This window comes from Anguilla rostrata, chromosome 14, assembly GCF_018555375.3.
Source record: "Anguilla rostrata isolate EN2019 chromosome 14, ASM1855537v3, whole genome shotgun sequence".
NCBI classification, from domain to species: domain Eukaryota; kingdom Metazoa; phylum Chordata; class Actinopteri; order Anguilliformes; family Anguillidae; genus Anguilla; species Anguilla rostrata.
This window is the reverse complement of record NC_057946.1, coordinates 1,168,877-1,195,017: the sequence shown is the minus strand read 5'-3', so window position 1 is coordinate 1,195,017 and position 26,141 is coordinate 1,168,877. Positions and strand designations below refer to the sequence as shown.

The 26,141-nt window shown below is 43.2% G+C and overlaps 1 protein-coding gene and 2 non-coding genes across 3 annotated transcripts; 1 reads left to right on the top strand and 2 right to left on the bottom strand.

The window, feature by feature from the left end:
• Nucleotides 1–4,235: 4,235 nt before the first annotated feature.
• LOC135239232 (melanopsin-A-like) lies at nucleotides 4,236–19,951 on the bottom strand. Its single transcript, XM_064307760.1, has 10 exons — nucleotides 19,685–19,951; nucleotides 16,049–16,179; nucleotides 11,316–11,449; nucleotides 10,159–10,362; nucleotides 9,508–9,679; nucleotides 9,187–9,348; nucleotides 7,288–7,395; nucleotides 6,045–6,219; nucleotides 5,181–5,315; nucleotides 4,236–4,949 (listed from the first exon to the last, which is right to left on the bottom strand). The coding sequence occupies exons 1-10, from the start codon at nucleotides 19,793–19,795 to the stop codon at nucleotides 4,236–4,238; spliced, it is 2,046 nt and encodes a 681-aa protein (XP_064163830.1). The 5' UTR covers nucleotides 19,796–19,951.
• Nucleotides 19,952–21,697: 1,746 nt separating this feature from the next.
• Nucleotides 21,698–21,770, bottom strand: trnak-uuu (transfer RNA lysine (anticodon UUU)). The gene has a single exon. It is a non-coding gene; the product is annotated as a tRNA-Lys (tRNA).
• A 141-nt stretch (nucleotides 21,771–21,911) lies between these two features.
• Nucleotides 21,912–21,983, top strand: trnaw-cca (transfer RNA tryptophan (anticodon CCA)). The gene has a single exon. It is a non-coding gene; the product is annotated as a tRNA-Trp (tRNA).
• The last annotated feature ends 4,158 nt before the right edge of the window (nucleotides 21,984–26,141 follow it).

Here is a 26,141-nt window from a genome sequence, read left to right as displayed (position 1 = left end):
CCTGGAACAGCTCTTTTTTACTTCCATGTTCCAGATTTGGGAGGGTTTACTCAGTGTAGTTACCAAGCCAATTCAGTAATCCTGCTTAGAGATACAGGCACCAGGTTTTTTTGTGTGAAATCAGCAGGGTTTTAATTGGTGAAAGTATGGAAACCTGGTCACAGTATTTTAAGGTAAGGTTTAACTCTTATTGACAAGCTCATATTAACACCACTGTATAAAATGGTATTAATTCCCAATAGTGATCTGTGCATATCCCTCAGAGAAACATGAAATACAAAATTCCATTTTCAATAAACAACAGTTAGTGGTTCAGTCTATTATAAAGATTGGCACCTCCCTCTAGTGGTGAAAGAAGAATAGGTTTTCTCCTCTGGGTGTTCTTGTCTGCCAGGTAGATTAGGCAGCAAAAGGTCATGGCAACATGGCGGCCACTCAGGATGCTCTCTCCTTTATACAAAAAAGACACGATCATGTGTCTGCTATAACAGCAAAAAAAACAAACCAAAAATATAATGGCACAAAGCCAAGCACAGACATAATAACACAAACCAACCATAGATATAATGGCACAAAAATCAACCATAGATATTCTGTAATAGCACGAAACCAACCATAGATACGGAAACCGGGAATTACCCAGTGAAACAAGCTGAGTGAAGCAAAGCAAGACTGATGCTGGGGGGGGGGAGTGGGTTAATCCAGCGCTGGCCCTTCTCTGGCAATTGGGTCAATATTATCAGATGAATAAAACATGGCCTTCACAGCAGGTCAGGAGATGACAGCTCACAGGAGACGTGCGCTAGCACTGGCCATTAACACCTGCTGAAGACTGACAGACAGAGGAGTGATTCCGTGTGTCCTCAACAAAGTTTAATCTGATTCAGCACAAGGTAATTGAACAAAAAGGGCTTAGAATTCAAAACTAATTTTAGTAAATAAATACATGTATAAATATATAAATAAATACATCAAAGAGGAGGTTGTGGAAGGACAGACCTGACTATGAGGCAGCCGAATGATTGATTGATAAATAGAAATACAAAAGTCACATCAAATCAACTTGAACACTGCTTGACATTTCATCTATTAATATAATGTTCAACAGAGACCAGAGTTTATCGAACGTGATCCAGGGAAGAGGAATCCGCTAATTATGCTTAAACTGATTGATGCCAATGCAAGTGTGAGCAGCTGTCTCCATGGAGACCATGGGCTATTGATATTTTTTCCAACTCTAAAAGAAATAATCTTTTTTAAATTTTATCACTTTGATGAAAACAGGGACTTGTGATCAGACGAGACAAAAAAATGTTGCTTTTTTTAGCCACACACACCAGCAATGGGTATTGCATTGAAAGAAGGCTTATAGTATACTGACATGGGCATTGGTAATAATAGAACAGTGAGTGTGTGTGTATAATAATTAAATAATTGCACAATCCATTTATATTTAAAACATGTATTACATTGCTGCCACAAACTGAGTACTCATTATTCACCAAGTTACTTTAAATTTAGCTTATACACTTTTGATGATACTGTAGAATTAAAAACATTAAAGAGTTTTCCATTTAAAAAGCATGAAATAGAATTTTTCTTTGGTAAATAAAACACAGAAACAAGTATAATTCAAATGAAAGAAAATTCCTCAGGATTCAATCAAATGCAATCAGCCTATTTAAAGGGTTACATAATAATAAACTTTATTTTCTTTCACCAAATACAAGTTCCTCACCTTGTTTTTATATAGCATTAAAGTAAAGCTAACCGTTAACTCAGTGACCTTAGATTGACAATTACTAGAATGTCAATAATTACTAAATAATTACTACATTATTTAATTATTTATTTATTAGGATGGTAAAAAGCAATCTTCATAGCAACGGTCTCCTGCCATGGATACAGTGTGCGCATGCTATGTAAAAACTGACATCATGCCTGCATGGTTGGAAACTTGTATTATGGGTAAAATTCATATTTCAGGTTTGTATTTCCGTATTGAGCCAATTCCACAAGCCTGAGTTGGTCAAATATTCAAGTGATCCAGAGCAACTCAACGGGTCGTCCAGTCCTCCACTGGGCCATGTGGCAGTGCAGACACTGTGGTTCTGATAAGTTCTAGTTCAGTTCTGGTTCAGAAATGAGAGCTTGTTCGGGAAGAATGAGAGAGAATGTCAGAGGAAGTTAATCAGAGGAAATTAAATTCTCCCTGGTAAATCTGTAAAAATAAAATAACAAAAATGCTTGGGAAGATGTTTTGAATTTATTAATTTTCCCTGATTATGCATGCTGTTCATCCAGTCATCACTCAACATGGCGTTCTGTTACACGGAGTCAAAACACATTCATTATTAATGCCTTTCAATATGGAAACTGATACATATTAAAATGCATGTCAGCTATGATAGATGCCCAACTCTTAAGTCAGCTCCAAGCTGCCGCAATACACCTAAAGTTTGAAGCAGCAATTTATGAGAAGCACTGTCTCCAAAAACAACTGAATATTCAGAACACACAAAGGATATTACATTCAGATGTAGTACCAGTATGTGTAAAACCTATTAAGTATCTTTGAGAGACACTCTGGTGCTTTATATGAATATTCAGTGTTCCACATGGGAAGCGTGCTTTGGAAACATTGTTCAAAGCTATAAAGGTCATTTCCAAGCAAACAGGACTCTCAACAGTTCAAAGACACTCAACAGAGTTCATATAATTTGTTCATTTGGGGCATGGAGAGTAATTTGCCATTTAAAAAATATTACTACCAGCTGAAAACGTTCGGTGTCTTTCTCCCAAAAACTGCACATGGCTCAGTGGGAAGTCCATAATAAATAAACACTCTCAACGTTCTGGAGTGTGCTTCTGTTTCGAGATTAAGGAGCGTCCAAAGCATCACTCTCAGTCATTACCATATTAAACAGTACATAAAATTATAGATTTTTCTTGTAGTTAACATTTGAATTTATCGTGTTGTTTGTTTTCCGATTCAACCGGTTACTCGATTTAGAATGTCCTCAAAATGAATTATTAGAATGCCATTGCTGTGCCTTGCCTGTAAAACTGCAGTTACACACCAGGGCTCCAGGTGGCAGCACAGAGCTGGTCACACACAGAAAAGGGCATTCTCCCTCACAGCCAGAAAAATGACAAAACACCCACACAGGTCACAGGCTCATAGGAAACAGCAATGCAAGGACATACTGGCAAATCATATGACCAATAAATGGAAATTTAGTTTCATGTTCATTCTTAAGTCATTTACTCTGAGATTTTCTGGAAATATTGATGAATCACAATATGACACCCGTATCATCTGAAATTGTGCTACTTCCTGAAGTTTAACATTATTTAAAATGTAATACATAACATACGGTACAAACAAGGAAATGCATTTCTCTTTTTTGTTTTGGGAAGCGGTTAATTTTCCTGATTTACTGTAGATGATGTTGTTCCTCTCTCTCTCTCTCTCTCTCTCTCTCTCTCTCTCTCTCTGTCTCTCTCTCTCTCTCTCTCGCTCTCTCTCTCTCTCTCTCTCGATAATCCATTGGTTGTGTTTAACAGAAGACCTCTCAGCAGTTCTAACTCCTCCCCCAAAACAAAACCTGACACTTAAGGTCAAACACCGTTTGGACCGAATAATACATGTCTTGTTTAGATCTTGATGCTGTCTGTCCTTGTGAAAAAATAGTGCCTTGAAATATGCTTTAAGAATGCCGTTTTATGCATACAATTAAAGTTTATTTAATTATACTTAACAAATTCTGAAGTAACTGATCTTGGGTGCTTTGCCTATGGGTGGATGAGGACCAGGCAAATCAGATTTAGGCACCGCACAAATGTGCTATGCATCATGGTCATCTATAAATACCGGTATTTAAACCAATAGTGCTATGGAACACCACCATAATTATAGTAGTATTCAAACCAATAGTGCAGTGTACTACCATAATTATAGTGGTATTTAAACCCAGGACGCTCTGCTGAGAAACCCAATGACTGAAATGACCTTGATGGCTGTCAGCTGCGTGTTTTCTACCGGTACGATGCCATCCAGGACCATGAATCCTCAGCAGACGGATTTCTCCTCAGACTCCAGACCTCAGCAGGTGGAGTTCTCCACGGACTCCAGACCTTACCAGACGGAATTCTCCTCAGGCTCCAGCAGCTTAGAGGAGCAGTGTAAGTTCTCTTCAGGCCCCAGCAGCTCGGAGGAGCAGTGTAAGTTCTCCTCAGGCTCCAGCAGCTCGGAGGAGCAGTGTAAGTTCTCTCAGCCAGCAGCCGGCGAGTCCAGCTCCAGCAGCTCGAGCAGTGAGCCCCGTGTAAGTTCTCCCAGGCTCCAGCAGCTCGAGAGTGAGCAGTGTACAGTTCTCCTCAGACTCCAGCAGCTTAGAGGAGCAGTGTAAGTTCTCCTCAGACTCCAGCAGCTTAGAGGAGCAGTGTAAGTTCTCCACAGGCTCCAGCAGCTCAGAGGAGCAGTGTAAGTTCTCCTCAGACTCCAGCAGCTTAGAGGAGCAGTGTAAGTTCTCCTCAGACTCCAGCAGCTTAGAGGAGCAGTGTAAGTTCTCCTCAGACTCCAGCAGCTCGGAGGAGCAGTGTAAGTTCTGCAGGTCCCTCAGCAGGTGAGCAGCCTCACAGGTGACCAGCCCCGCCCGGGCCTCCTGGTGGCTGGCTTCACCAATCGAACGCCTCTCTGGGGTGTGACCGGCCATAACACGCAGGACGTTAGGGTCTACGGGGGGGTCCCGCTCCACATTAGGAGAGCCCCTGGCACTCTCGACCTCCTCGCCTGTCCCGCCCAAATCGTTCGGCTGCGCCCGATCCCGACACCCCGCCGCCGCCCCCCCCCTCGTCCCGACCAGCATGGAAACGGTTGCCAGGCTGACGGAGCCAGACACCAAGCCGTAGTCAAGGCTACACACTCCCGCGCTCGCTGGAGCGTACACCTGTAGGCCACACAGGAAACAAAGCGTCAACACGCATGACCAACATCTGCAAAAATGTGCCTTTAAATGGAACACGAAATGGAATTTAATTCTGTGATTTTCATTCCAGTTATGCTGCATATCCTTAATATCTGTTTTCCAGCACAAACTTCAGTTAAAGAGTGGTTTAGCAGCAGTACACCTGAGCGGTGGCCCCGCCCCTCGCACCTGGAATGAGCATGAGTAGCTCACCTTACCCACCTGCTCCTCAGTGACAGGAGAGCAGCTTCTGAGCTTGCCCTGGTCTCTGAGCAGGCTGGAGGAGGAGGAGCTCCTGAAGGACCAGGACTGCTGGTCCACTGGGTCCAGCTCCACATCACTCCACACCTGCCAGGAAGGAGCTGGGTCATGCATCGCAACACACACTGCACATTTCATATGATATTAATATCATATTTAAAACATCAGCCTCCTGCATGTACAACACAGTCATGCGAGTCACCGAGCAGGCCAATCGAGCACAAAAAGAGCAAACTGATCCTTTCCAAGCCAGTAGTTCACAGCCCACTGAAAGCACACAGGCCACACCAAGTCATCTGTAAAGGAGCAGAACCTGCAATATTGGCTTCAAGAAAACCCTGCTGTAAGCTGCAAGCCACAGCTGCTCTGACCCTCTGATTGGTCAGGAAAATAAGCAAGCCACAGCTGCTCTGACCTTCTGATTGGTCAGGAAAATAAGCAAGCCAGTGAGCCCATGCTCACTCTCACTCTCACTCTCACTCTCACTCTCAATCTCACTCTCACTCTCACTCACTCACTCTCACTCTCATACTCTCTCGCTCTCGCTCGCACTCTCACTCACTCACTCACTCACTCACTCGCACTCGCACTCGCACTCGCACTCGCACTCTCACTCTCACTCTCACTCACTCACTCTCTCGCACTCTCACTCTCACTCACTCACTCACTCGCACTCTCACTCTCACTCACTCGCACTCTCACTCTCACTCACTCACTCACACACACGCACACTCACACTCACACTCACACTCTCACACACACACGCACACTCACACTCACACACTCACTCACACACACACTCACACACACACACACCATGTCTCCAGTGGACAGGGAGGACGCTCGGTGGTAGGGGGTCTTGGTTGAGAGGGAGTGCCGGCTCAGCATGGGCGCATGGAGGGACAACTCGCTGTTCGACGCCGACACATGCCCCTTCCCGGAGGGGCTGGCCAGGAAACGCAGACACGGAACTTTCTCTGCCAGCGTATCCCTAGAAACGGTGGCACAAGGAGGGAAAAGAGCATCGGACGGAGGAGGAGATAGAGGAGGGGAGAGGGGGTAAGAATGAGGGTCGAAAGGAAAGGGGAGAGGAACAGCAGCGGGATCCAGAGAAGCCCTTCCTCATCTCAGAGAGAACAGCGCCCCCTACCTGTACTCGCTCAGGGAGAACAGCGCCCCCTACCTGTACTTGATCAGGGAGAACAACGCCCCCTACCTGTACTTGATCAGGGAGAACAGCGCCCCCTACCTGTACTTGATCAGGGAGAAGAGCGCCCCCTACCTGTACTTGATAAGGGAGAACAGCGCCCCCTACCTGTACTCGCTCAGAGAGAACAGTGCCCCCTACCTGTACTTGATCAGGGAGAACAGCGCCCCCTACCTGTACTCGCTCAGAGAGAACAGTGCCCCCTACCTGTACTCGCTCAGAGAGAGCAGCGCCCCCTACCTGTACTTGCTCAGGGAGAACAACGCCCCCTACCTGTACTTGCTCAGGAGAAGAGGCCCCTACCTGTACTTGCTCAGGAGAACAGTGCCCCCTACCTGTACTTGCTCAGAGAGAACAGCGCCCCTACCTGTACTCGCTCAGAGATACAGTGCCCCCTACCTGTACTTGTCAGGAGAACAGCCCCCTACCTGTACTTGCTCAGAGAGAACAGCGCCCCCTACCTGTACTTGCTCAGGAGAAGAGCGCCCCCTACCTGTACTTGCTCAGAGAGAACAGCGCCCCCTACCTGTACTTGCTCAGGGAGAAGAGCGCCCCCTACCTGTACTTGCTCAGAGAGAACAGCGCCCCCTACCTGTACTTGCTCAGAGAGAAGAGCACCCCCTGCCTGTACTTGCTCAGGAGAAGAGTGCCCCCTACCTGTACTTGCTCAGGAGAAGAGTGCCCCCTACCTGTACTTGCTCAGAGAACAGCGCCCCCTACCTGTACTTGCTCAGGGAGAACAGCGCCCCCTACCTGTACTTGCTCAGAGAGAACAGCGCCCCCTACTTGTACTTGCTCAGAGAGAACAGCGCCCCCTACCTGTACTTGCTCAGAGAGAACAGCGCCCCCTACCTGTACTTGGAGTGAATGATGGCGTAGATGAAGGGGTTGTAGATGGCGGAGGCTTTGGCTATGACCGCTGGCACTGCCTTCGAATACGGGTTCAGAACACTGCCATACCTGCAACCAGGAGAGCATGGGCATGACACACTGCAGCGCCCCCTACAGGTGGCAGGATGTGTGGGTTGCAGCAACTGCATCTCCCTCACCCTTTCCCTCATGCTCTCCCCCCTCCCTCCCTCTTTCTCTCTATCTCTCACCTGTCTCTCACTCTTTCCCTCTCTTTCTCTCCCCCCCTCCCTCCGCCGTCCCTCTTTCTCTCCCCTCCCTCCCTCCCTCTTTCCCTCTCCCTCTCTCCGTCCCTCTCACTGGCTTTATCCTTGTCTTTCCAGAGGTCTGTTTTCAGAGGATTTTATAGCTCTGTATTGGTTTTATTTGTTTCTATTTAAATCATTCTTGGCATTTTGTCTATTTTTTCTTCTTTTAGTAACACTGTTATAGAGTTTATTGTTTACTTTTTTCTATAAAAATGGTTTTGAAAAAAAATGTGTCTGTGTCTCTGTCTGTGTGGTCTCACGCATGATTAAAAATGTTAATTACAATTTCTTTTTACCACATAGCATACAATGTGAAGAAAGTAATTTCAGTGAAAGTCACATTAGAAAGCAAGGAAATAGCAATGCTGCTAAACCCTGTTGAGTCATTAGGGTATGAGATGGTTTACTTCTGAAAATAGCAGTTATGGGAGAAATAATTGCAAATTTGGAGATTGAAGAACAGAAGACTAATCCTCTTTGTTTCCGGTGTACCACCCACACTGATTCTACAAGGATTAAATCAAGTCACATGGGTCATGGATTTCAGCATCCAGAACTGAGCACCTGCAGAGGTGTTGGCATATTGACTTTTGCCAGACAGAAAGCAAAGTACCAGGCCCACCAGCTTCACAGTGGCGGTCAGAACAGCAGAGAATCTGACTACCTTCAAACGCAGACTAAAGACTCATCTCTTCAGGCTGCACCTCTCCCCACCCCTCCCTAGCCTATAGTCTAGCTCAATGTACCTAGTTAGGCTAATACGATTACGTTAGTTTTTATTTGGCAGGATTGTTTTTGTCTGATTCTGATTAGGCAAATGTGATTTCAGTGCTAGTTTGTACTTGGCAGGATTGTTTGTTTGTTTGCTGAACAGGTTACTCTACAGGGTTGGAGTCTTGATCTATGTGGTCACTTCTGGCACTACGATCTTTACTTCACTCTAGTGTGTTTCTTTTGCACCTCTGCACCTTGAACTAATGCACTTGTACGTCGCTCTGGATAAGAGTGTCTGCTAAATGCCTGTAATGTAATGTAATTATGGGTAAGGAGCTAGTCTTGTAACCTGAAGGTCACAGGTTCAATTCGCAGGGAGAATACAGCTGCTGTACCCTTGAGCAAGGTACTTAACCTGCAAACTCCGGTTCTGAAGGGCTGCAGCCTCCGCTCATGTCCTTTAAATCAGCAGCCAGGTTAGGCCCTGGAAGCAAGGTGTGCAGACTCTTCAGCCCAGGCGTCCTCAATCTCAACCAGACTGTGGGCACAGGCGTATGTTTCCACCAAGCAGTAACACGCCTGTCTCTGCGAACCGCCAGAGTCTTAGGTCTTGATTAGTAGAATCAGGTGTGTGAACTGGTTGGCTGGAACAAAAGCCTGCACCCTCAGTGGCGCTTTCTGGATAAGACTGAGGACCCCTGCTTTAGCCAATCAGAGACTTTAATTAAGCACTTCATTGCAGGACTGCATCAAAAACCAGCAAACACAGCAGCCCTCCAGGATTTGAGTTTGAGATGCCTGTCTTAGACTTAAGATTAGTTTCTCAGAAAACCCAGTATTACACAGAATTCTCAGCATTACCCAGAATCCCCAGCATTACCCCGCCCAGGCGATCAGCGTGACGCTGGCGTACGGCGCCCAGGACAGCACAAACACGATGATGACCACGAACGCGATCTTCGCCAGCTTCCACTCTGTCTTTATGGACTGCTGCTGGACCAGAGTGGACTTTCCAACATGGCCGCTCATGCTCTCCACCTCCCTGTGGGACCGGGGAGGGATGGAGGGAGGGGACGCACAGAGGGAGGGAGGGAGAAAGAGAGGACAGAGAAACAAAGGGAAAGGAGGCATTTAAATGAAAGATGCTCAGCTTCGTTCCACTGCAGATACGGAGGGCCAACACGCAGATTTGTACGCGTACTTGCTGGTCCGGCGTATGGCCAGGAACATGAAGAGGTAGCAGTAGGAGATGATCCCCAGCGGGATGAAAAAGACGAAGCAGCACAGCATCAGGGTGTAGCTCTTGTTGGCGGGCGTGGACGTGACGTAGTCCCAGGTACAGGAGGTCATCAGGCCCTCCGGGATGTAAGAACCTGTGACCAGTCTGAGTTATTATTCAATGCGGGAATAAAAAGCCACCATCACCGCAGTAAAGGAATGATCCTCTAGTAAGCAGTATGAAATACCTGCTAAATTGCAGTATATTCAGGGCACTGGTTATGTCAGGGTGAATAGGGTGCATTTGAAATGGGGGGAGGAATCATATGTTGTGGCATCAACCCAGGACTGGGCAACAGTGATGAACATGATGACATCAGCTTGTCACAGAAGCTAATTTGTGTATTAATAGATGCAGCGGGGTTTGAGTTACACAACGATTTAACATTTACAGAAGAATAAAACTTCACAAATCAGTTTTAAGCTTGGAACTCAAATGGGGGCGTAGTTTGACGTAGTTTTTCTCAGTGCAGATTGGCATGGACACTAAACATTGGCATGGACTTTCCAGTGAATGTGGGCGCATTTTAAAAAGGCCAGATCGAGGGCGGAGACGGGCGGAGCAGGGACTCACTCCAGCCCAGCAGCGGGGCCAGGCTCCAGGCCAGGGAGTACAGCCACACCAGCAGGATGACCAGCGAGGTGCGGCGCTTGGACGTCCACCCGATGGCCTGCAGGGGCTTGGTGATCACGATGTAGCGGTCGATGGAGATGGCCAGCAGGTTGATCATGGAGGTGATCCCGAACAGAGCCCCGCAGAAGGCATACAGCTTACACCCTGAAAGCCCACAGAGAAACAGACACCTGGATTTAGAGCTCACCTGTGCAGGAGTCACTGCAAAAGCCTTTAGAGAGGTACTGTTAAAGCTGGGAAACCTCTGTTTAGCAGTGGCTGGACCATATCAGCCATGCTAGTGAATAATCCTGCTGAGACATTCCACTGACGTATGCTATTAATGTGAAAGTAGAATTGCATCATTAATGCAAAAATGAATGAATGTTTAGGCAAAATTAAACCCAAAAATAAAGATTAAAAAAAAAAGTTAAACTGAAATTAAAATTTTTTTATTACGTACAGAGGCTTATATATAGAAGCTTAATTTATATGCAGTTAAATTACATTCAACCAGGGATTTTCACCAGTTTTCTGTCAAATCTTTTCCCGTCACTGTGGTGTGTTCCTATTGGAAGATACAGGCCTTGGCAGCCCTTCATTGAAGACTATGTCAACAACACGCCAGAAAGATTCTTTCTTGGCAGAGAGGTTGTTCTTTTCTTAGCTTGCCTTACCCACACAAAACTGGCAAGAGCATCATTTACATATTACAAACAAAAAGATTCACAAGACTTAAGGTTTTTGTTATGTAACTCACATCCAGTTAATACCACCCACTGAAAACCTGGCGTTAAGCCAAGAGGGAAAGCAAGCCAATTTCAGCACAGACTTTTATACAGTTTTGTTTTGCAAGAACCATTTAAAATAATATCTCAGCCATTTGTGTATGCAAAAAAGTATTAAAATAACACATAAAGCAAATAATTCACAGATTTCAGTTTCCCAGACCTTTAAGAACATTCTAATTGCATATTCTAATAACAATATTTGTGGTCTTGCACCTTAAATGGTTAATTATATTCAGAGTGATTGGATGTTGCCTTGACCCTTCTAATTCACCAGAGCAGAAAATAATGCTCAGGGGACAAACAGCAGGATGAAATAAGAATTGTTACCCAGTTCACCGAACATCCACTCCTTGTACAGGCTGTTGATGAAGAAGATGGGGGACTGGCTGATGGCCATGAGGAAGTCGCTCACCGCCAGGTTCATGATGAAGTAGTTAGCTGGATTCCGCAGTTTCTTGTTACTGAAATACATAGGAAACACATACACATACATACACATGCACATATATATTAATGTAAACACACACACACACACACACATACATATACCTTATAAATACAGACAGTCTGATGTAGTCAATTAAATAAAAATAAATAAAAATATGACTTGAAATGAAATTTTCAATCACAAATAAATATTCATATATTTTTATCATTAATCAAAAGTGGAGAACTCACAATGCTGGTGGGCTCAGCCAGAGACACCCTGCCTGTACTTGGACAATGCATGTAAATTAAATTAAACATTTAACTATGATGCGGGTCAATTTGACTCATTTAACCTTTTTTGGTGTATGTGAAATAGGCCTACAGGGTAATTTTTGAATACATTTTATGACTTCTACTCCTTTAAGAATCTAAATGGACGGCTTTCACCCGTAGCTGTGTGTGGAATGTCTATGCACACTTTGTACACAAATATGGCCAGTTTGGGTCAATAGTGCTTTTTATCACCTTTATGAAATGGGGGGAAAAAATAATTAATTTGTTTACTAAAAATGATTACATCAATTAATATGGTCGAACAGAACAAAACCTGACTTTTTTGACAGGAAATATGTTCAATAAACTTATTAAATATAGGGACTGAAATAAATAATTAATGTTTTTGTTCTTTATGAAAGACCAGATAAGACAAATGAAACGTTTTCACTGTTTTAGGATTATCTGAATGTGCTGAACAGATCTGCACCGCGTGGGTCAATTTGACCCGAAGCATAACTGATGCAGCTGTTTTTCAGCATAATACAGTACGAGGGTTAAAAGACTTACGCGGTTTCAGCACCACTCTCTTTAATGAACGGGGAGGAGGTGTCTGCTGAACGGTGAACATCAGTGATCTGATGAGATCCCATGTGATCGCATGGTTCACGTGTTTGAACACAAAATGGAGGCCAGCCAGCCACCGGGGTTACGCTATGAGCAGCCAGTAGAGACAACACCGAGCAAAGATATTAATGTTGTTGAGACAAACAAGATGGCTGGGTCTATTCGCAGGCGTATTCCGGTTTAAATTTCACAGAGTAGGGAATTTATTGTGGAATTTAATTACAATAACCTTTAAGCAACATGACTTAAATTAAATAGCAATTCATTTAACTGGAGCTGAATTCCATAAATGTCAATCTTTGGAGCTGGAATTGAATTTAATTTGAATTTAGACATTCTGAACCAGAGCTGAAATAGTGGAATTGAAACCAACCCTATTAATCCAGTAGACCAAACTTTTGGGAAAATACATACAATATGTCATCCTGTGACACCTCTTATGTCATGTGTAAGACAGTGTTATGCCAGCCTTATGATGAAGGGTTCGTGTAAAGTGTTTTTCAGTGGTTTGTTACATAGTTCAGGCGCTATACCTCAAGAAATTCTTACCTGAATTATACAGTGAACTACAAAAACAAAGCTTAGAGCTCTCTCACCTTTACATGCAACTCTATTGGTCGACTCCTGAAATACCTTGTCCTGTGCAGACTACTTTAATCCATGGCTGTGTATACTGGGTCATACATGAATTATGGGCATACGACTTTCATTCTGATTATGTGTTTATGTACCCTCTACCACCCCACCATAATCCCACCCAATCACATTACATTACATTACATTACAGGCATTTGGCAGACGTTCTTATCCAGAGCGACGTACAACAAGTGCACCAGTTCAAGGTGCAGAGGTGCAAAAGAAACACACTAGAGTGAAGTAAAGATCGTAGTGCCAGAAGTGACCACATAGATCAGGACTCCAACCCAATCACATTTTCTATATTTTATTTCCTCATCAATAAATCCCCCCCCCCAAAAAAAAAAAAAGAACCAACAGGAGGTTGACAATCTGAAATCTCTTTGTAGTTCAGTTACTCTGTACTGGACACTAAATATTTCTGCAATACGCATAGGTCAGGGGTTAATTCCTGTTCAACTCCGTGTTCAAAATCCACTCATTAATGAGAAGCCTGGGCCTGACCCGTTCCAGTGATTTCCCTGCACAATACCTGGAGTGTTTAGAAGGGGGACGCGGGGGACAATCCAAGGCCAGAGTTCCGAGCCGCCGTGGCTTATGGGAGCCACCCAGCGGAAGGAATCTGATTTTGGTTTAATGCACAGAACAATTAGAGACCTGATCTGATCATCCAACAACAGCCCCCAGGCAAAGATTTCAACACAAACATCCCTCTGCCATTGCTTCTCTGGCTTTTCAATGCTCCAAAGCCAAGAGACATCATTTATGATGATGATGATATTATTATTATGATTATTATTATTTTATTTCTTTATTTTTTATTGCTAATAATGCATTGTATGTATAGCCGTCTGTAGAATTTTATGGTGCTGAAAATGACCCCACCAGAGTCAGCACCAGTTTAAAGCCGCTATGATTCTGGCAATTCCTTTGTTTTTTTTTGTGGATCTTAAAAATAGCAGTGTCTTTATAAGACATCCATGCTGTCTTATGTTTGAGGAAGTGTTAAAGTACTCAGGAAGCACAAATATGTACAGCTGTGCTAATCTCCGATTTTATTCCTTTATTTTCCTTTTCATACTTAACGACCTGTCTGGTATTTTTATAGCCTCTCAGATAGGCTTAGCAATACAAATGACTCCAAAACAAAAGCACTGAAATGGATGAATGAAGACATATTAGCTCCTGTAGCTCAGACCTTCCACTAGTCAATACACTACATCTCAGATATCCATTAATCCTGCTAAACTTTCTGTGTTGATTTATGACACAGATACTGGCTGCAAAACAGAAGGGAATTGCATAGATAGTTGTGACTTCACCGTAAAAATATTTAAATAAACAATATATTTCAATTAACAACAGTAGCACATGGACAAAGAGGGTTAACAAGAAATATTTAAACGGTAATGTTATTTGCTTTTCAACATAAATGAAAGTTGTCACACACTGTATTCTGTTTTATTATTTTTCAACAGTGATATTCTAAATCAGTGCTAATGCATGCGATACTTTGTCCAATGTCACAGTTAGCAGACGTGTATGTTTGCATCCACTGGTAGACCAGATCATAACGATGCCCAGTCACAACAGATATTTGTGGATAAGTGTGGATGATGTGACAGGAAAATCATAATTGAGTGTGAAATATGAAAATATGTCATATTATTGACCAAACAATTATATGGCAGGTAGCCAGGTGTGAAAAAAAGCACGTGAGCAGAAGCTGGCTGCGATGTTGAGCACAAGCTGAGAGGTTTTCATCTCTATTTAATGTTCTAAGGACGACGAGACGATTCATTCAGTCTCTCTCAAAAGGGTCAAATTAAGCCTTCAAAGCACCGAAACTGTTCCAAATATCGAGTCTGCATTTGCTATTGATTTCTAACAAACAAGCTTTAAACCCAGCTGAACTGTGCAGTGCCATATACTACAACTGAAGAGACTATAAAACAACAGTACTGGAATATCTTGGGGATCTAAGTTTGTAGTTATTGAATACATATAAAATATTTAGGACAGATCCTGATCGGGCTGTTCTGTTGAAACATCAGGGTCAGACATACTAATACATTGCCAAAAACTCCAACAAGAACTTGACACAGGGTACACTGCCAAACTAGGTACACCGTTACAGTTAATTACAATCCATGTGGCCGAGTCATCCATGAATAAACACCTTTCCCAGGGGCATAACAAGCCCTTTTCCCTGTGGCACCTCCAAGGCAATTTGTGCGGATGGACCCCCACCGTTTGGTATTAAACAGAGTGCAACAGGGCCGACTGCAGCAGGACGCCCGTCAGAGTGGGCACATAACTGGCATGACAGCTTTGCTTGGGGAGGGAGGAGGGAGTTGTCTGGCTGGGATTATTGTATCCCAACACTAGCAGTCACACCATTACATTACAGGCATTTAGCAGACGCTCTTATCCAGAGCGACTTACACAACTTTTACATAATTTTACTAATTGTATCCATTTATACAGCTGGATATATACTGAAGCAATGCGGGTTAAATACCTTGCTCAAGGGTACAACAGCAGTGTCCTTACCCGGGAATCGAACCTGCGACCTTTCAGTTACAAGCCCAGTTCCTTACCCACTGTGCTACGCTCCGTCCTACCAACAACACCACCAACAAGCATACCAGAGGCATGTTCACCCCAAAACTACATCCCTCCCCACTTAGATCCTTAAATCACACAGAAGAAAATATTAAATATAGAAATAAAGTGATTGAAATGGCATAGAATGGCAATGTTCCAAACTAATCGTAGAGAAAAGTGTCAAAGACAATAATAAAAATATATAACTATGGAATGAAGATAACATACAGCAGTGCCACACCTGTGCACTCACCTGTAGAATGCGTACACACAGAAGCAGTGCCACACCTGCGCACTCACCTGTAGAATGCATATACACAGAAGCAGTGCCACACCTGTGCACTCACCTGTAGAATGCATACACACAGAAGCAGTGCCACACCTGCGCACTCACCTGTAGAACGCGTACGCACAGAAGCAGTGCCACACCTGTGCACTCACATGTAGAACGCATACACACAGAAGCAGTGTCCCACCTGCACACTCACCTGTAGAACGCGTACATGACCAGGGCGTTCCCGGCCACCCCCACGGTGCCGATGACCAGCACGAAGAACGCCACGATGTAGTGCGCCTGGTCCGGGACGTCCACCTTCCTGGAGAAGCCTCGCTCCATGATCTGCGACGGGACGGGAGCGTGAGCGGCGCCCTTCAGCGTCTCTCCCCCTCACACACACACACACACACACGCGCGCACGCACACACACGCGCCGCTCTCTCATTGGCTCTTCCTAGCCCCTCCCCCTTGCGATTATGCAAGACTCAATCTGTCTGCGGTCGCCTACTCAAGCTGTCGGTGTTTGGTGTTGCTGGTGACGAACCCCACGGTTTAGCCGGGCTGGGAAGTGATGATGCGTTTCCACACATTTCCACAGGCTTCAGGGTGCCATTCCGTAAGTCCTCCTCCTGTTTGCGAATTCTCACTGCGCTATAAACTAAGGCCCATTTGAATTTGAGTGCACCATCCTCATCTCTAAATTACCCCCTCATTCACCGTTGCATTTTACATTGGGAATTTAGATACACAATAAACATTTTATAGACAGGCTCATCATTTAGTTTCCAACTGGAGGAAGGGAATCTTATGAAACTTTCAGTAAAAGACTGTACCTTTCAAAAATGATAAAGAACAAATTTACATATCTTTGGATCTCTGTAACAAAAGGTGCACGCTTTGGCAGTTTTCAGCAGAATGCAACCTCATCCAAACATGATGCATTGTTTCAGTTAAAATGAATACGTTCCTCAACCTCCTTTCCCGTCTATCCCAATCTGAACCAAAACAGCTTCAAGGCTCTGGACTCTATTATTACTGCACACTTAAGGAATGTGAACAGTCCCAGTGCACATACAGCTTTCCTCCACAGACCCATGCAGGGGGGGGGCCCAAGCTTGGGGGGGGGGGTGTCCCAATCGCACGTGGCCCCGTGGAGCTACTGGCCAGCACTGGCATGGTCCGGGTTCGACCCGTGACCATGGGGATCACCCATTCACCACAGCGTGGTGCGGTAACCATCTGTGTATGCTGGTTTTCGTTCCAAACACAGTTGCAAACTCAGCATTTTAACAAGCTGTTATCTTTTTTCCTTAGGAGCCAATTGATTCACTTTAAATTGTTTGCACCATAGTCCAATAAACACAGTGTGAAGATGGGATTTTTATTCTTCATGGCATGCATAGCTATTTCAAACATAATAGTAAATAATCCCTCTAAACATGAACATCATCCATTTGGGTCGTAGAAATGTTCCTAAAGTGTTTAAGTGTTTAATTTCTGTAGAACCATACTTCAGGTTTTGGCTTTGTCTTTCAATTCTTACTCTTTGAATGGTTAGTCTTAGTGGCCATGTGACCACACTCACCAATCAGGAGCCTACTGATTCACCGCAGTCAGTTACATCATTTTGTCACCTACTTTTACGCAACTGTTTGCAATACAGCACAACAGTTCAATAGCTGAAGCAGTGGTTCAATGAATAGACTGAAGAGCCAAGAGCAGCTGGGTAGTCATGTCTACACAAGTGTTGTAGCTGAACTAAATATGTATGAGTCCGTCAATATCAATAAAAAATGTATTCAATATTCAGTCAGGGTTCTGTATCATTTCACTTTAAACCCCCCTTTCATGGCACTCATGTTACATGTACCCCCATCCCAACACTTTTTGTAATTTGTGTTTGTCCTAATATTGTAGCGTGTTCTTTTCCCTAGATTGGCTTGGCATAAGTTAGGTCAGAATAGTGTTCATTGTGTGAACTGAACTGTGTTCTTGGCTAGAAATATCTGTACAAAATGAGTATTGTACCTTATTGAACCTGTGTTTTGTAGTTGTCCAATGACCATGATATGCACTTTTGTACATCGCTTTGGATAAAAGCATCTGCTAAATAAATGTAATGTAATGTGCTGCTCACCCCCGACACATTCACCATATTACACTCAGGAAGGGCCTCTTGCAGCAAGAAATAAATAAATATAATGAGTGTTGTCCTGGATACATACATATATATATATATATATATATATATTAATATATATAATATATATATATATGCATTTGCACATAGAACACTGGGCGGGTTTGTCTATCCATTATTTTTTCCCTGAGTAGCAAGTGTAAGCACTGGTGCATGAAATTTCATTTCCATTTAACAATAGCCTCCACTGTAATGAGATGTGTTCATAAATTCAGTTTTATTCATACAGCGCTCTCTACAGAGACACTGTCACAAAGATGACTAACAGAGGAAATACAGAAAAAAAAACTGACCTGAGACCCCAAAAAGTGATAAATTGGGGCACATAATCCATTTAAATGTGTTCTGTGTCACTTTTCTGCTTAACAGATTTGTTTTGTAAATGTAGCAATCACTCTCTGCTCCTACAAACGAGTACATGTACTAGATATTAGTGGCAAAGAATAATAACCGCATCTTTGAACTAATAAAATTCATGTGATTCTATTTTTACATTTAGTTTGTATTTAATTAATACTGAAGATAATGCCTGCACTGATGCAGTAATTGCAGCACATGGAAGAGCAGACGTGATTTAGACTAAGACTGCGTGATTAAAGTGGGGTTAAACGTCACCGTATTCCCTCGCTGTGACCAGGTCTGCGCTGCAGTGGCGGCCGTAAGAGGATTATTTTTGCTTATTTTTATGTTAATGTGATGGGACCGAGGTGTGGAACAAACAGAGGGGCAGCCTTCCTGTGTAATACAGGGCTATAGCTGCCCGTGACCTTCCCAAGTACTGAAGAGTTTTTTAAAAAAAAGAGGTCCTTATTTTGGAACTGTTGATGAGAGGCATACAGGGAACCTCCGGATAGAGACGGTGTACTTCAAATATGTTGCTGCTGAAAACGATTTAAAATAAGATACTAATTTTTATTCATTAATGATTTTGCAGCGTTGCATTGGTATTTAGCATGTTTTTAAGTATCAGATGAGTATGTTATCTACATGATTTTACAAAGATTTTATGCAACCATACAGAAACGTCATGACTTCTAAAATATAAATTCTTAAGTCATTAGCCTAACCAATGATTTAAATGATTAAATCATTCAGTTAAATCATTTAGTTAATATTCAAGCACTAACTGCAGGTAAAGAACTTGGGCTGTAACTTAAATCCCAGAGAAGTCCACTCTCACATTGTATCATCACAAAATTCACAGGATACCTAAAAACCACAGAAATGTAAAAGGAATGAAAAATAGAACCGATACTGTAGATTCTGACTGCTGTCTCACACAAGATTTGAGTGAGAGGAGAAACTGTTATCTGATCACAGGTAACCTCAGTTTATTCTTTACTAACTTCTGTTTTAGTGGCTTGTTGAGCACACACTTCATGACAAACAGAAGCCTTTTAATTTTAAGTGTCCATCCCCTAATGGGCAGACCTTTTATTTCTGCTCAACAAGGAACTAAAACAGAAGTTCATCAGAGCAGAGGGCAGTGATATTATAACATAACAATGAAAATATGAGAACGCGTCCGAACACCCTCTTTTCATTATGCTGTGATTATCCACATAAACCCAAATAGACACAGAAATCCCAAAATTTTTGGGGAGAAAAAAAAAATATTTTTTAAGTTTGCGATACGCGCGCTCCTACCTGAAATGTCTTTGTCCTCCTCTTCCTCCTCTTCCTCCTCCTCCTATCCCCTTCAGTATGTCCGTTCTGTAAATGTGTCTCCCGCCCCGCAGAGCATGTAAAACTATTCATGTAAACGAGTGGAGGTTTAATCAAGCAGAGCTTCAGAGCAGACTCCTCTCTCTAATCTCCCGGCTAGGTGGAGCCTCACCTGGTTCTGAGCTCAACGACAGACACAGCCGCGCTCGAACTGCGCATTAAAAATACAGTCGGACCGGTGAGACGAACCTGCTGCTCTGCCAGACGATCCATTCGATTGGGCAAATCCAAGCGTGGTATCGATTTCCGATGCTCACCCTTCTCCCCGTTTATACTTCTGTTCATTTTGGAGGGGGGGGGGGGTGCTGGGTAATTCTGAGGTAAACAAAAACAGTGCAGTGAACGCTCTGTGGGAGAGACAGAAGGCGCTGGGGAACTTCAGAAAAGACTGCGCAGCATGATAAGGATGAGACGGGCGAGACTGACAGAGCGGAATATGTGAAAATACCCGTTAGCCAAGGCCGTCCCAGCTAACACTAAATGTTCTCGCAATGTTACTGGAATGTTTGGACAATGTTGTAACTTTGGCAGCACATGACAGCTGCGTTGTGGGAATGTTTTGTGTTAGCTGGGTTGCAGTTAAATCCACACAGATTACAGTTTCTGTACACCGTGGTTCTCTGTGTGAATAGCATCTGTCCAGCCAGGCTGTCCTCAGGCATTAACATTATTACATAAATCTGGATCGTTTTCTGGCTGTAAAACAAGTTTATTTTAATGTCTCTTAATACCTCTGTTCATTACCCTCATTAACAGTTCCAATATAATCTTCTGGTTTCATATACTTCCGTATAAAAATGAATTCAAACTAATCTGGCTTCTAGAAGAAAAATGGGGCACAAGTAGTCGGTTAACTTTGTACTCAGGGTCAAAGTGACCCTTTTCTGAGTTTAACATCAGTGAAAACCCCCAAAATGTAATTTTTTCAGCATACAATTTGATGTTTTTTTCCTGGAGAAAGTTTCCCTTTTTTATATTTCTATAAAAGCAGTACACCATCAGGGAACAATTGTCTGTCCTTTTTCAACCCAGCAGGAATGAAGCCATAATCAAAGTTAAGTGCCACACATCTATTACAGTGACAAACAAAAAAAATCTATTATTGTCTGTATTGTAGTAAAGAGTGCTGTAGACCAAAGAAATACAGCCTCACTGCACTGTGAAAAAACAGTTGAAAAAAACTCTGTATGAAAACAATTAACAGCAATTTATTGATTGACAGGTTGTTTCTAGTTGAAAAATATTGGACGCAGGGTGCATACATAATATGAAGACACCACAAGGCTTAATAACTGGCTTGTTTTGCATTCATTAAAAAAAAAATAATAAATACTAGCAAAGACAAGGGCTTCATTTCAATCGCTTATTTTACCCATCCTTCTCTCTGCAGTCCACACGGGACCCAGAAAATCAATCGAGGTCCGCCATCTAAAAGAACATTCCAACCCGTCAAATGCTCCTGGAGGATGCTTCAGCAAGGAAACATGAGAACAGCCAACTTGCAAAAGTCTTAAAAAAAAAAAAATTAATAAAATAAAATAATAATAATAATATATATATTATATATATATATAAACGATCCACCTCTCCACATCTGCTGTGTCTGTAACTGACGTGGCTTCAAACTGTTCCTTGACGTTCCGTTTTCCTAATCCATGCCGCCTTGGTTCCTTTGTCCTCGTATCTCATCCTTACATCTCCTCCTCACGTCCTCTGGTGGGTGGAGCTAAGGAGTGAGGATAGGAGTGATGCAAGAAGTGAAAATCCAGGATATAACTGAGCCCACAGATTGAGGAAAGGGATTTATATCGGCATGTGGAACTCATAAACGATGAGTTACCATTTTTAACGTGCACTAGAAACTGCTGTGTTTTGCTGACTTAAAACAGGGCTCATTCGCAGAACGCATTTCAGATAGAACACAGCAACCTGCACCGCCCGAACAGGGACTTGAACCCTGGACCCTCAGATTAAAAGTCTGATGCTCTACCGTCTGAGCTATCCGGGCTCTGTGCGCATGATCGGTTCATGCGATCAGGAGTCTGATCCATATTTGGATATGGGCAAAGCCTTCATCATCGGTGGCATTTGCCATTGTAAAGTTGCTTTGGTGACGTGGTGCAGGTGACTGAGAGATTGCGTCGGCTCGGACCTCGTGGCACAACGGTAGCGCGTCTGACTCCAGGTCAGAAGGTTGCGTGTTCAAATCACGTCGCGGTCAGCTGGTTTATGTTTGTTGCAGCAAAAAATTTTGAGCTGTGGTTTTGTTGATGAAAGTCAGGTCTCCTACAAGTGGTACGTTGGAAGCTTGTCCATCACAACAAAAGAGATACAGAAAACAAAAGCTAATGTTCTGTTTGGAATGGTTGAAGAGACATAAGAAGATCCTACCCAGTTCCATCATCTCCTGCTAAGAAGGTCACATTGTCCCCGTTCTGCAGAATGGAGAGACGTGTGACGCTATACGCCGAAATTGCCACCATCCTTCTCAGCACCCCTAAAACCTCTCAATTAGCCCAGTGCCTGCCCCACAGCGCTCCTGCACCAGTATTCACCAAACCATTAATATCTGTGTAGTCTGCCATCAGTTGTTGTTCTAGTCAAGGATAGCAGACTGCTTCCCGTTCTCTCTGTTGCTGACTTCCACATTCTTATGAGAAGAACTCATAAATAACACATTATTGTTTGATTAAATTTTTGCATGTTGCATAACTGCAAAGTTTTAACTGTTGATACACTTGTGTTCGGTAGTCAGTGCCAGACGTTAAACGAGGGGGTCAGAGGTTAAAACTGCTGGATTCAGAAAATTAAACATAATCCCCTTAATCCTCATTTCAATACACACAGTGCCAATATTGATATCGCAGCTCCTCAAGTATTAATGAGTCCACAGATATTCATCCATTGGCATTGCAGCAGTTCAGGCATAGAAGCTAGGCAAGTTTAGTGCTACAGCATATTGTGTTTAAAACTATTATACTTAATAATTTAACTGATGTACTTTTTCCTCAGACAAAAGTACATGTAAGACAGTACATACAGTACCTTTGTCCACTTTCACCCTTTGGAGGAGTCTCTCAGACGCTCCATTTTCGGTTTTGTCTTAAAGTGAATCCTTCATGGACGTGTCGTGTTTTACTTTAAGAGCACGATTTTAGCTTCAGCTCAAAAGCAAGGATGTGAGCTCCAGCTGAGCCCTTCCCTTTACCCTCCAACAACAAAGCAAACTTTATCCCTTCTGAAAGACAAAAAACACTGCTAGAGGGCCAGCACTGAATAAAAGATTAAAGAACAAAATAATTCAAAAGATTTATTAACATACTGTCCACTTTAAACTTGTATCCCTCCAAAAAAATCTCTTTCCATTGCAAAAATGATGACACTGAAAATGTAGAATATTATACACAAGAAAATTTATATAAGCTCAAAAACATCACGCAGACAGGTTGTACAAGTCGTCTCCAAAATATACTACCACTGGATTAGCATCAAAGAAAAATAAACACCTGATATGCTCTAGTAATTGCTTAGTACTCAATGCTGTCCATCAGTCCCCAACACTGCCTGTCAGTACACAATACTGTCTCAGAACTCAACACTGCCTGCCAGTACTCAACCATGATTCATCAATAAAATAGAAAATATTATCAAAAAATAGAGACTAATGATATTTTTTGTTCTGTTTTGATTTTGTAAGCGTTTGTATCTACTCATGCATTCCAAGACCCCATCCGCCAGGTCCAACCAATCCCTTCCCATTCCCTATCAAAGCTGAACCAATGAGGGCCAAGGCCTCCTCCATCTGCTCATCCATTTTACAGATGAGCCCAAAAAGCAAAGGATCCAGAGGGCTGGAAAACTACAACTACCAACAGGCCGAAGCTGTCAGCGTTTACACAAAATGGAGGAATGTTCTAATCAGCTTAATCTGAAAGTCCTTTAATTACAAGAATAATTCAATAACAATTTATAATTCTTATGAAACAAAAAGGGAAAAAAGATGACTCTCGTTTTATGATATTATCAAGAGTAATATCCTCCTGCAGCCCTAGAGCACCATCTATTGACCATAATCTGAAATGCAGGGAAGGCCCAGCGGGAAAAAAAAGTTTTTTTTACATTTTTTAAATATTTAAAGTGCCCTGGCTGACAAAACCGTTGTAGTAAAAAAAATAAAAAAAATAAAAAAAACAATATTTCTATTTTCAGCAAATGATTCCTGAGATTTATCCAAGAGAACTCATGTCTTCTTCAGGGGGCAAAAATCAATTTCTGAGTTATTTAACTATCTATTTAACTGATTGCTTGTAATGCCAAGATTCAGTTAATTTAAGAGATGCTGAGTTGAGCATTGGCACTGCTGACAAAAAAAATAACATTTTGCATTAACGCGTCTCCTGATGAGCCAAGGACAGTAAATTCAGCGCGGAGCAGTCCAAAAGCATTCTCAGAGTTCTGCGATGACAATTTTAAGTGTGCTTTCTAAATTCAATTGATTCTCGACAGACGCATCATTGCCCATTACAGCAGGCATTATACGGCTAAATATATCACTCTCAGGCATAAACTGCGGGAAGCAAACCAAGCAGCCATTCAGAAGCCGAACACCAAGCAGCCATTCAGAAGCCGGACGCTAATATCATTTTGGCAGCCTTGCACGCAACGGCACCTTTTCGGATGGCAGTTGGAACAGCGCATTCAAAATGGATGAGAGTTTACAGCTGGTCTGTCGGGAAGGAGTCCAATAACGGGCACATTCGGCATGAGGAGTATTTATGAGAGGGTGAGCGCTCTCTGTGGACATGAGGAGTATTTATGAGAGGGTGAGGGATGAGAGGGTGAGCGCTCTCTGTGGACATGAGGAGTATTTATGAGAGGGTGAGCGCTCTCTGTAGACATGGAGTATTTATGAGAGGGTGAGCGCTCTCTGTGGACATGGAGTATTTATGAGAGGGTGAGGGATGAGAGGGTGAGCGCTCTCCGTGAACTCCAGCGCTCGTTCTGGCGAAGCCTCGAGGACGTGAAAGCAAACGTCTCAGACTCAAAACGTTTTTTTTCAAGTGGGTCGTAAATCTGGTCCCTTTTTTTTGTTTTGTTCACCAGTTCACTGCAGGGCACAACATCACATTCACTCACTATTCACTCACACACTCATACCTGTGGCCAGTTTAGAGTCTCCAATTAACCAAACCTGCATGTCTGTGGGAGGAAACCGGAGTACCTGGAGGAAACCAACTTGGACACGAGGAGAACATGCAGACTCCACACAGAAAGGCCCAGAGACACGAGGAAAACATGCAAACTCCACACAGAAAGGCCCAGAGACAGGGGGAAAACATACAAACTCCACACAGAAAGGCCCAGAGACAGGGGGAAAACATGCAAACTCCACACAGAAAGGCCCAGAGACAGGGGGAGAACATGCAAACTCCACACAGAAAGGCCCAGAGACACGAGGAGAACATGCAAACTCCACACAGAAAGGCCCAGGGATTCAAACCAAGTACTTTCTTGCTGTGGGCAACCAGAGGCAACAGTGCTACCCACTGCACCACCATCAAGCGAAGACCATTTAAATGAATAAAATAATAATTATAAAGATTCTCTCAGTAATAATGAGCCAGTAGCAGGTGAGGGAACAGCTGCACTGTGAGCACAGATTATACTCAGAACTCCCAGCATTTCACAGAAACAAAAGAGGCAAAATCTATTAAACGCCAAGGCTGCCAGGACATGATTAGACAGCCCGTCGTACGCTGACTATAATCTCCCTAATCCAGGTAATCACATCTCAGAGGAATGCTGCCACGGCGCAGGTGTGCTCCGGGCTCCTGCGTGTGAAGGCTGGCTCTGTTTCCATGCAGGCTGCTTATTTACTCACCTGTTCACTGACGTTTTCAGGTGGAAGGAGGATCGGCCAGCTGCCTCCTGGTCTCCTTCCGTGGCCCACATCGGTAACAGACGGCATCAGGACTCTGAATCACGTCAAAAACCCCAAAAACCTTTACCTGGACAGGTCATCTGGGAGCATCAGGAGCCTAAAAGCATGGTGCTGAAAAGACTGGGGTTAGGATTCAACCCTTTTCAGCATTTGTAACAGAGGGCTTTACCAGAGCACCCACATCACCGCCTAATTAACAGATGGAGAATGCACCGCCACACCCCAATTAATATTAATTAATTAATATATAAAAAGCAACAACAAAAAACCGAACTCTTCTCTCCCGCAGTTTCACAGGCCTTGGGGACAGAACGTCTTTGATTGTAACAGCCCATCTCCAGCTCTAGTAGTTTGCTCACCACGTGAAAGGCACTTTGCTTTCCTAAAATCCCAGATGAGTGTATTTTAATTAATATTTTTTTCCCTTGGAGCACAAAC

Excerpts from the sequence above, each read along its gene's own strand:
- LOC135239232 (XM_064307760.1), bottom strand. The coding sequence starts at position 19,795 with ATGAATAGTTTTACATGCTCTGCGGGGCGGGAGACACATTTACAGAAC. Across the intron at positions 7,396-9,186 it reads ACGCTGATCGCCTGGGCGGG|GTATGGCAGTGTTCTGAACC; the intron begins GTAATGCTGGGG and ends TCCTGGTTGCAG. Across the intron at positions 5,316-6,044 it reads CCCTGTCCACTGGAGACATG|GTGTGGAGTGATGTGGAGCT; the intron begins GTGTGTGTGTGT and ends CCTTCCTGGCAG.